Raw genomic sequence first — 11,676 nt, forward strand, 5'->3', positions numbered from 1 at the left:
AACTACAGTGAAAAGTATTTTCTACAGGCAATTTCCGACCTTCTATATAGCCAACCAAATGCGACTTGGACCCAAAGTCGCATGTTCAAATGTTGATTAATTGCATTGCTAGCTAGCTACCTACCTAACTAAACAAACAAACAAACATACAATATTTTAAAATTCTCTACGATGGCGGATGTGAAAGTAAAGAAAGAATCTTCAGATCCTGTAGACATTGAAAACAGGTTTGTCGCTGTCAAGAAGGTCCTAGCATAGGCTAGCTCGCAACCTAGTTAGCTGTCTATTTTTCACTTGCTCAAATGGACTACATTTGACCAACTATAGTAGCTAGCAAGACGTAGACCAAGGGACTTAACATTAGCTACTTTTAAATATGCCTTATACAACTTAACAAAGTTGAAAAATAAGGCGTTTCAATTCATTCAGCCATGTTTTCAATCCTAAACTAGACCCACAAGTTTGACAATGACGGTTTGATTCATGTAGCTAGCTAGCTAACTACTGTATAATAGATGAGCTAGCTACTGTAATGCTCGTAATCTACTAGCTATCTAGCTACGTCAATCATTATTTCTGAATAATCAGTAAGACATTTATTGTTGAATTTATAGTAAATCTGATGTCCTGACTACCTAGGTTCCTAACTAACGTTAATGTTCTCTATTATAAAGGATAAAGGCACTCTGTCAACAGTTCCCTCATGGAATAACAGACCAGGTGATCCAGAATGACATGCCTCATTTGGAGGCTCAACAGAGAGCCATGGCCATCAACAGACTACTGTCATTGGTAAGTGGCACAGGTGTAGCCGTGGTGCCAGTCCGTTTCTGATCTCTTAACGACACCTTATGGAATTGTCATGCCAATAGGCTCAAGAGTTCTGGTTGATAGCGCAATGCTGAGGATAAGAATATTGTTAACAAGTTTGATTTTGTGCACACAGGGTCAGTTGGACCTTCTACGAAACAGCTCAGGACTTCTATACCGCATGAAGGATGCCCAGACAGCAAGGTAAATGTCAGCATCGTCATTTAACAATGTTTTTTTAAGGAAGCCTTTAGGAAGGACTTTTATTTTTGGATGATTGGTGACTAACTGTGTTTTTATTATGTCCCAAAGCAAAATGAAAGGGTCCGACAATCAAGAGAAGCTGGTGTATCAGGTCATTGAGGATGCAGGAAACAAAGGTAGGAATTTCAGAGGGGTCCTGTCCAGACAACCCATAGCCCCTGTCCCCTTAGGTAGCCTACTTGGGTAGATCAGACGGAATTGGATAGGTTTAAGCTAGGCTAGGTGATATTTTCCCCATATTGTTTACATCTATCCAATCCTCTCAGATCTACCCAAGTGCTATGGGGTAAGAGATGGGTGTTGTCTTTGGATGGGGCCATCAAGTCCATTCAAACCTGGCCAACTCACCCAGTTCCCACTTGACACTTCACAGTATCCACAACCACATTATTCTCCGTTAGTGTATTTCTTTGTGAAATGTTCTTTCCATTTGTATATTTATGAACTGTCTTCTTGCTTTTACACAGGGATCTGGAGCAGGGACATTAGATATAAGAGCAACCTTCCTCTGACAGAGATCAACAAGATCCTCAAGAACCTAGAGAGCAAGAAGCTGATCAAGGCTGTGAAATCAGTGGCTGTGAGTCGAGCTTCAAACACTAAAATATTCTGAAATGCACGTTTTAAAAACCAGCTAAAAATAATTGAATCAAGAAAAGCACCACTTAATAATATGAATGCATCAGCAGACATGCTATCCAAACTCTATATAATTGTTTAGTCTCCCTTATAATGAGTTATTGTTGTTGTTTGTCCAGGCGTCAAAAAAGAAGGTTTACATGCTATACAACCTGCAGCCAGACCGCTCGGTGACTGGGGGAGCCTGGTACAGTGACCAGGACTTTGAGTCTGAGTTTGTGGAGGTTCTCAATCAGCAGTGTTTCAAATTCCTTCAGAGTAAGGTGAGGGGTCCACTGAATGGGAGTGGGACAAATGTCTTACAATGGCCAAGTCACAGAAATTAAAAGGGTGTGTTCTGTACTGCAAATGTTTGAAAATAAGCTACTAATTACACTGATTTTATATGAGCACATCAACGTTGGGAACAGTGTGAAGCATGCTTCAATCTAATATATTATGCCATGAAGAAAAACTTTACGGCTTCTGGGGCATTTGTTTTGGACTGCACCCTACAATTCTTCCAATTCAAAATGCAGGGCTGGTTGACAAAGCCAGAAATGACTCTGGCTCCTAGTTATAGGCTCTCTGGGAACCAAGAGTTTACTAAGACATAATTTCTTCGGTCATGTTGGTTTGTTTGTCACCCTCTAGGCCGAGGTGGCGAGGGACAGCAAGCAGAACCCCATGGTGCAAAGAAACAGTTCCTTTGCCACCTCTCACGAAGTGTGGAAGTATATATGTGAACTCGGTATCAGCAAGGTGAGACTGCTGCTGGCTACATTCTGTTTGGTTTTGACTGCAAATTTGTCACGTTTTGACAGGTAACGGCCAAAGTTGTCAAGACCAGTGTGGAATCCTCCACTGGTTGGTCAGGACCGGGCATATTTGTCCATACTTAGTACTATTTTCACACTATTGGCCAAACAGAGCTGTACTGTCTGTACTGGACTGGTTATAGTTGCAGGAAACGGTCTGGAAAGGTCCATGCAAAAAGAAAATATCAGAGCCAACAAAGTATGGTTGGTACACTGTACAAATAATGTGAAAAGGGTACAATGTGAGGGGGTCAAATGTAACAACTGTCACTTTTTTAGCATACAGTTGCTATGTATTTCCTATGGAGGTTGTAAGTCTGAATATTGCACTTTGTGTACAGGTGGACCTGTCTATGGAAGACATTGAGACTATTCTGAACACACTCATCTACGACGGCAAGGTGGAGATGACCATCATCGCGGCCAAGGAGGGCACTGTGGGCAGTGTGGACGGCCAGATGAAGCTGTACAGAGGGGTCAACCCCATCATCCAGCCCACGGGCCTGGTCAAAGCGCCCTGTGGCCTCTGTCCGGTGAGCCCCCCTTCACAGGCAACAGCAGCCAAGTGGCTCCGTTTCAATACCCATACCAGCATATCACTTGGTATTAAACATTGCATTGGGGATATACACTGAGTGTACAAAATATTAGGAACACTTCTTTCTGTGACCGACTGACCAGGTGAAAGCTATGATACTTATTATTATTATAAATCCACTTCAATCAGTATAAATGAAGGGGTGGAGACAGGTTAATGAAGGATTTTTAAGACAATTGAGACATGGATTGTGTGTGTGCCATTCAGAAGGTGAATGGCAAGACAAAAATATTTAAGTGCCTTTGAACAGGGTATGGTAATAGGTGCCAGGCGCACCGGTTTGTGTCAAGAACTACAACGCTGCTAGGTTTTACACGCTCAACAGTTTCCTGTGTGTATCAAGAAGGGTCCACCACCCAAAAGACATCCAGCCAACTTGACACAACTGTGGGAAGCATTGTAATCAACATGGGCCTCTGTGGAATGCTCTTGATACCTTGTCGAGTCCATGCCCAGATGAATTGAGGCTGTTCTGAGGGCACAAGGGGGGTGCATTGATATTACGGTGTTCCTAATATTTTGTACACTGTGTATACCAGTGGTCGCCAACCGGTCGATCTTCACGGCATTCCTAGTTGATAGCCAAATATTTCTGTAGAAAAGCCAACGAACAATAAAGGCTTGCGCTCCTTTTTTAAAATTGTGTTGAGCTGTTGCTGGTAGGTGCACTTGATTCAAAGGTCCTGTGCACCGGGTAGCAAAGTGTTCCAATGAGACAAACTCCGTCTACCCGGCAGTCCGGCAAATCTGTGACTAAATTGAGTGCACCTACTGTGCTGCCCAAATGGATAGCTCAAATCACTGTGGCTAGAGCTTCCATGACACCGGCCACAGCCAGGTTTAATAGGCTACTAGCCTACGTAAGATTGAATCACGTTTAAAACCATGACCACAGAGAGACTGTCAATGAATTCAGCAAAGAGCTGCTGTTTTTATGAGGGAGTTCATGTTTAAGTTTATATTCAGCACTGTCACTGTTTTTATTCAACACTATTACAAAACGCGCTTCTCGGTACTTCCGCTCGGGCTGCAGCTGCAATGAATGAGAAGCCAAGTATCGACAGCCCTGCATTTTATTATTATTAACATTCTTGAGCCCAGACTTTAACCTGAAGATCACTGACGTCGTGATTTGATGTCGTTGACCATCAGGTGCAGGTACCATCAGTCCAGTAAAAAAAAAAGAAGGAAACTATTTCAATTCATGTTCCATGGTGCCTCACAAGTGCTAAACCAACTGATCTATTTTGTCATCAAAGCTTGAGTTTTTAAATATAATACAGTCTGATTAACAGTATTGGCAGGCCAATCATATAGCCAATATGCTTTGATAATGTATTAGGCCTACAGCCCAAACCTCATTCTTAGAAAACTGTGTGAGGTTAATGTAAAAATAAAACATCTGAGGGGTAGATCTCAGCTTGCTTTTTGACTGCAAAAGTGATCTTGACTCAGAAAAGGTTGGTGACCACTGGTGTATACTAACACTGAAACTACATCACTAGTGTTGCATTTTCCTTCATTAGCCTTGTTTATAGTTTGCTACACCAAAAGCAGCAAACGGAGGCACAAATCAAGAGCGCCAGACACTTTATCAGTTGAGAATGCTTCAGACACGTGTAGAAAACACGGAAACACATGCCCTGTATAGTTTGGCCGTAAGTGGTATGCTAGTGTTGACATTGGCGTGCCCAGTCACTCGTCAAACACTAGAAAGGCATGTTTTGACCTTGGGCTGGGCAGAAAGAAAGCAGACCTGCAGAGTTTTAATCCTAAATGTTTTACTATTTCTATTCAAAGTACTTCACCTGTAGCCAGATAGCCAGCAGGAAATGCTAGAAAAAGGTAAAGTAAGTATGGTGATGCAGGAGAGTACTTTTGTTTATTTAACTAGGCAAGTCAGTTAAGAACAAAATCTTATTTACAATGACTGCTTATCTGGGAACAGTGAGTGGATTAACTGCCTTGTTCAGGGGCAGAATGATAGATTTGTACCTTGTCAGCTCGGGGATTCGATCCCGCAACCTTTCGCTTACTGGCCCAACGCTCTACTAGGCTACCTGCCGCCCATAATCTCCACTAAATGTATTTCTCTCTTTCTTCTCTTAGGTGTTTGATGATTGTCATGAAGGAGGCGAGATATCCCCCTCTAACTGTGTGTATATGGCAGAGTGGCTGGACTTTTGATCAGTGACTTGGCATGTTTAGGTTTTTTTTCCCTCTGAAAAAGTTTCATGTATACTTTTTTTTTTCTAGCAACCTTTGATGCATCTGAAGATATTTTTATTTATACAGGGCTTAATAAATATTTTAAGACTGACTGAGAACGTCTACTCTCCTTGGGAATGTAACAAGCTCAATTGTGTCCTGCCGGCTACATTTTCATCTATTCTTAAAAAAAAAAAAATGTATTTAACCTTTATTTATCTAGCACTCAAGTGTTGAAGATGGACAAGTTTTGCAAAAGCATTCCTTTTGCTCTGGAAATAAACATAGAAATTGTTTAACTTCTTCAGCACACATGATATAACACAGCATTGTTATATTATAAAAAAGCCTAAAGCTTTTTGTCAGACACGTTTTTAACCCCCTTGTGCCAATGTGAATATTACCTGTAGCAATAGCAATCATACAGCTGCCTACATTGCAGTTATGTAGATATCAGATTGCTAAATCATGTTGATGATGAGCCTTAGCTTCAAAGGGGAAGTCAGTAATTTAGTAGACACTATATATAGCAACTATAGGGCATTTAATTCAAACTAAATCACAATTGCAGGTAAAAGTTGTAATTATCTGCAAAATCTTGAGTAATTGTGTCAGATGCTCGATTAGATTCTGGGGAGAGATGTAAGAGAAAAGCCACTAGCAAAGTCTCCACCCCATTAAACGGAAACTCTCAGCCAAACTAAAGCTGTCAGTGTAATGTATTTGCAATCAAAATGTGTCTGCAAGAACAGATCACTCGAGGCAACTCTTAAATACACTGAGCGTTATGACTTTGCTACAAAGCCCTTGCTTACAGTGCTTCAGACAATCCCACACTTGTAATCTTGGAAGATTGTTGGGAATATGAAGTATCTCAGAGGGGTTTTGGCTCGGTGATTGGAAAAAGGGTAGAGGGGTATGCTATCAGGGATCTAGTAAGGCTGACTGGTATGTTCATGTCTGAAGGTCTTAGGTAGATCTCAATCTGATTGAAGAAAATGAGTGGTATGATGTAGATAATTTGGGTACACTAGATCCCTGTAATCAGTTTAATTCCTGTTTGGCAATGTTGGATTGATGGGTCCCAATAGCATGTGTTTTTATACCGGAGTTCAATGTTAGCCTGTGCAGGCGATTACCCTAATGTTTGTCTGTAAATTCTGTTTGAGGGCAAGCACCAAGACCACAGTTTGTCGCAGGCTTTTTGTGCCAAAACCATCAACATAGTTAAGGGATGGAAACACATATTACTTCTGTCTTTTCTCACAGCATTTTATTTGCAAGAAGCCAGTTTGATGGAAACTCACAGCTGTCAGTAAAATGTGCATTTGTGGGTGAATCTTAATATATGCTGAACTCTTTCAACAAATTGCTGGAAACACAGGTGAACAAAACTGGCGAGTCTTCCGAAGAGCACTCAAAGTAATGGAGCAAAAGATGAGCACATTGATGACATTGTGAACTACACTTGATAAATTGGAATCTCCATCATATCGTAATCATAAGGGTCCACATGAGGATTCCCCAGAGGGACACAGAGGGAAGGGAGCAACTGAACAGATATTCGTAATTGGGCTATAGTCCTCATTGCGTGTCATATTCCAATGGCGGACAACTCTGCTGCTTTTTAAGCAGCTGCCCTCAGCTTTCGCACTGCGTCAATGAGCTCAGGGAATTGTGTGTTCTGGAAGTGTCCTCGGTCTGTGTACTTGTGCAGCACCGCGCCCAGGCCCTCGGCCACAGCTTGCTGCTCCTCCCAAGGCAGGAAGGGGTCATCCGTGGAGCCAAACTGAACGATGTGCCCAACGTTTCTTCTCATTTGCTCCCACTCCCATGGCCGGCTAAAATATCCTGAGTGAAGAGATGCACCGGGAGACATAACGGTGTGTTCCAAGCTGCCTACATTGCAGTCACATACTATCAGATCATTAAATTATATTGATGGGGTCTCTGCAATGTCAAGCACTACTTCCACATTTGCAGGGATCGGATACAGATCTGATTGGTCTCATATCTCTACAAATGAGGAAATGGAGTTGTACATTAAACCAATTACTTTACGATATGATAATCTGTACATCCAGAATGCAATATAGGCATACTGGGATGCAGCCACTGTTTCAGTGACTTGTGGGGGATGGATAAACGAGTGGTCATTTACATTAAACTGGATTTAGGGACACTTGACTGCAGCTTTTCTGTGGCGCTCTTGTATCCCAATTCAGAAATGAACACTAGGCTAGTCTAAACACCTGGGCCCAGTTTTTCAGAATCAGAATGATCTGGATTCTGTAACTCCCTATTTTGCTTTCCAGGATCAGATCAACCTGGTTGATTTGGAGCCAGAAAATGGTTGGACCTCACAGAATCTGTATTTTCAGTGCTTTGAATAGGTCTTCACCTTGCCATGTACTTGACAGGCAATGTTACTACAGATGACTAAACTACATGAATAAAGATATTCATATACATTATGGAGCTTGCTTCTCTTATCACTTGTAAGTACATGCTTGTATTTGACACTGCTCAATACAACAACTGCCCACATACCTATACTGCAGTCAATTTAACATAATGGAAATATTTAATGAAACTTTTATTATTTCTCTGAAATTCCACTATTGTAATGCCTTTCACCTTTCTAAATCTACCCTTCTAGTGAGATCAAAATTATCCAGATTTTCATCACTACACACCAAATGATCAGAATCTAAGTTTTGAAATACCCAATGCAAATATTTAATCCAACCCAAATCCAATTAGAAAAGTGGCTGTCATAGTTAATTGGAAGTGACACTGGTAAGAAATCTGTAAACTCACCACTCTCTCTCTCATTCTCATCTCCCAGGTCAGAAGTATAGGCACCCACCAGAATGAGGCCAAACACGTTGTGTGTTTCTGCATACCTGCATGGTACCACAAAGTTAGGTAGAGTAACTTTCCAACAAACAAAAAAAAAAGAGTTTGCATGAGGAATATCCTCAAATTCTTTGTCATCACTATCCTACCTCATGGCTGCAGCTGCCCCAGAGCTGTGGCCAATGATGACAGTCTCCTCATCACATTGGAGCTCCTCCTGTATGAATGGCAACCATATGCTCTCTCTGGCTGTCACTAGAAAAAGACAGAATACAGTACGAGCACCTCACAGTAATGACATTGGAGGCCCAAAATGAAGGGGTTTAAATACTGAACTTCATTCTACATACCTGGGTCAGGCATGTTGCTCAACAGGCAGGTCACATCTGGAATCTACAGGACAGCAAGTTAACTATTAATACCAAATTAAGTATCAGTAAGTAAAGGTTGAAAATGGGCGATTCCATGCTAGGATAGCCCAAAAAATGTTTGGTATTTCAGATTGTTATTGCAATTCTCACATAGAAACTTCTGTGGTTGGAAGGATGTTATGATTTTTTACATTTGCATCACACACAATTTTTGAGAAAAGCATGACCTATACCTCTCATGAGACCCTACGATCCGTGAACTGCACATGATACAGACATCTTGGTTTCATTATATTCCTTATAGTGTGCTTTAAAATATGGAGTATGTCGTAATTCTGAAACGCAATTGTTCACAATATATTCAACATTGGAAACATTAATATGAATATCTCAAAAGTACCCTTGTTGATATAGCTTATTTTTTAGTTTGAAACAATATACTCTTCAAACACGTCACATTTCCAGAGTGGGTGCTTTGCTACTTTTAAAGATATGACCCATTTTATACATAGAAATTGACATTGGTTAATGACCTATCATATTTAAGCAAATCACCAGGAAGTTCCCTTTGAATTCATTTCCCCTTCAATGTGTCATTACTTCATAAGTAGCAGAGCACCCACTGGAAATGTGATGTACTTGTAAAGTATATTGTTTTAAACAATGTCTAAAAATGTACAAAATCAAAAAGGGTACTTTTGAGACATTAACATTTTTTATGTTGAATAAATTCATTTGAAACATTTTATTTCAAAATCTAGACATACTCCATCATACTCTTCCATCATATGGTGTAACTCTGTGTTGTTATATGTGTCGAATTGCTATGCTTTATCTTGGCCAGGTCGCAGTTGCAAATGAGAACTTGTTCTCAACTAGCCTACCTGGTTAAATAAAGATGAAACAAATAAATAAATATATATATATATATATCATTCTCAGAAATGATTTGGGATACAAATGTAAAAAGCATATCAAACATTCTTCCTCCAAATGAAGTTTCTATGGAATATTTTCCAGAACAATCATAGACCATATCTCTTCCATGCATTGCACTTGTCAATTAGAACCATGCAAGGAGGATATCCTCCATCCAAAATGCAGGGCCCTGTTTGGAGCTAGCTTATAATGTGATATCTGAGGAATCTAGGCTAGTTTATAATGTGATGTGAGAAATAAAGGCATTTGTGGTAATCTGTCACTGAATATAATAATTCATTATTTGGTGTGTATTAATATGCATGTGTGAATTTCATTATTATAAATGTTTTAATCCCAACTCCCATAGACAAAGCCACCTTGCCATTTCATAATTGCTGTTGTAGCTACTGCTGGCTAGCATGAGGATGAAAAAGGCAGTTTTTCAGGAAAATATAAGTAGATCTTCTCCATGTACCATATCTCGCACTAGCACACTGCTGTCTTAATGTAACCATGATTGCGTTCCGACGCCCATGAGCCCAGTGTAAAGGTAGGGTCAGGTATCTTCTGGCAAAAGTAAAACAAGTGGTTCCTACAGTTTAAAGTTCATGAGGCATTGAAAAGTTAAATTCTTCTTGATGTATACATATCATTACTCTAAAAGTCCAAAATGTATGTAACAAGCCGAGTAACCAATACATGAAACAGTTGTCAAAATCATAGGAGCCACAGAACGCACATCCCGTATTGGGAGCATGCGGACGCAAGCTCTTAGACTTCCGCATACTTTAACAGTGCGCACCTTATTTATCTGTTTTTTGGCCCATCCATACCAATTGGACCGCTCTACATCTCCAGCTCCATTTCCTGGCACAATTATCGCTTTCGTCAGTGGCATTTTCTCTTATCCACGTTGTCTTCTGTCGATGTTGAATACACTTCCCTAAACAATGCTGACTGTGAGTAGTCATATGACTTTCATCAGTGCATGTTCGAGTGAGTCAATTTTGCGCAGCAAATGGTTGTGCTCCAGATAGGCCATAGAACTATTAGAGGACTCAACCAGTTTTAGCATGTACATGGCCATTGAGGGCTTCAACCATTGAAGGAGTTCGACTAAGTGCACCAGGCTATGGCCCGTGAACTGAACGGACAAAAGCAGTGAGGGAGGAGCACCCTTCTCAAATTGAACAGTAATCTGTGCGGTCATGTTGTCAACAAGGCAGCATGGTGCATCGTTCAGAAACATACAACATATCTTTTCCATAAAATATATGTTATCATTTTTAAACTAGTTTTCATTGGGAAGGCAGATAAAACGATTACTGTTGCATTACTCCACACGCTTAACCTTCGTCACTTTTGTTTTGGCCCGACTTCGCCGTCGGACAAAATGGGGAACCTGGCTCACGCCTGGGAGACAGCCCGGTTCCGGAACCAATGCAATCAACGGTCTGGGGATTTAATCGAACCCCTTCATTTTGAAGTAGTCAACTGGTTGGGAGCGACCGGCCATTGATCCGAGCATCGTCTTAATCTTCAAATGGTGTGCTATGGTTTGTAAATGGATGTAAACTATATCAACGCCATCTTGTGGACACAATAAATGAATGCCACACAAGACTTGGTTCAGGACTCCAGCACTGCAGGTGACCTTAAATCACCAATATTAGCTTTACACTTTTTTTCAAACACAAAATAAGAAGAAAATGGGCCAATGCAGCCGTTTTTATTTCAATATCCAATCATTTCTAGGCAACAATTAAGTACCGTACTGTGAGTGTTTTCAAATAAAATGGTCCAAAAGAAACAACTTCTTAGCAAAGAGCAATTTCTCAAGCAAATATTTTTTCTAGGACTCTCTGGGAGTGGTCTGAGTGAGGAGGGGGAAACTGAAACCCAGCTGTTATTGGCAGAGAGGTTTGGAACTCTTTCATATTGGTCTATTAACTAATCCCACCAAAACGGACATACATTTTAGGTTGTCTTTTCAAACAGCTCTCCCACTAAACGGGCATTATCCTTATTTTTACAATGTCACAGTATTATTCCAACCTCATAGTGTTGAACTGTATATAAAACATTGGAAATTCACATTTTTGTCTGCACTGGGCCTTTAAAATGGAGACTCAATGGCGCTGCCCATGCCGTCACAGACGCAATAATGGCACAGAGACAAAGATAAGACCTCTTTCCATCAAATTACAAA

At 40.6% G+C, this 11,676-nt stretch overlaps 2 protein-coding genes across 2 annotated transcripts; one reads left to right on the forward strand and one right to left on the reverse strand.

Annotated features, from left to right (window-relative positions):
- The first annotated feature begins 41 nt into the window (after positions 1 to 41).
- Positions 42 to 5,435, forward strand: polr3f (polymerase (RNA) III (DNA directed) polypeptide F). Its single transcript, XM_020482471.2, has 9 exons — positions 42 to 227; positions 675 to 792; positions 947 to 1,014; positions 1,123 to 1,190; positions 1,542 to 1,654; positions 1,833 to 1,976; positions 2,347 to 2,454; positions 2,852 to 3,043; positions 5,218 to 5,435. The coding sequence occupies exons 1-9, from the start codon at positions 172 to 174 to the stop codon at positions 5,293 to 5,295; spliced, it is 945 nt and encodes a 314-aa protein (XP_020338060.1). The 5' UTR covers positions 42 to 171; the 3' UTR covers positions 5,296 to 5,435.
- Positions 5,436 to 6,567: 1,132 nt separating this feature from the next.
- Positions 6,568 to 10,667, reverse strand: rbbp9 (retinoblastoma binding protein 9). Its single transcript, XM_020482461.2, has 5 exons — positions 10,270 to 10,667; positions 8,526 to 8,568; positions 8,325 to 8,430; positions 8,137 to 8,222; positions 6,568 to 7,167 (listed from the first exon to the last, which is right to left on the reverse strand). Exons 1-5 carry the CDS (start codon positions 10,363 to 10,365, stop codon positions 6,944 to 6,946), a joined length of 555 nt encoding a protein of 184 aa, XP_020338050.1. The 5' UTR covers positions 10,366 to 10,667; the 3' UTR covers positions 6,568 to 6,943.
- Between the last annotated feature and the right edge of the window lie 1,009 nt (positions 10,668 to 11,676).

Source organism: Oncorhynchus kisutch, linkage group LG1 (assembly GCF_002021735.2).
Source record: "Oncorhynchus kisutch isolate 150728-3 linkage group LG1, Okis_V2, whole genome shotgun sequence".
Taxonomy (NCBI): Eukaryota; Metazoa; Chordata; class Actinopteri; order Salmoniformes; family Salmonidae; genus Oncorhynchus; species Oncorhynchus kisutch.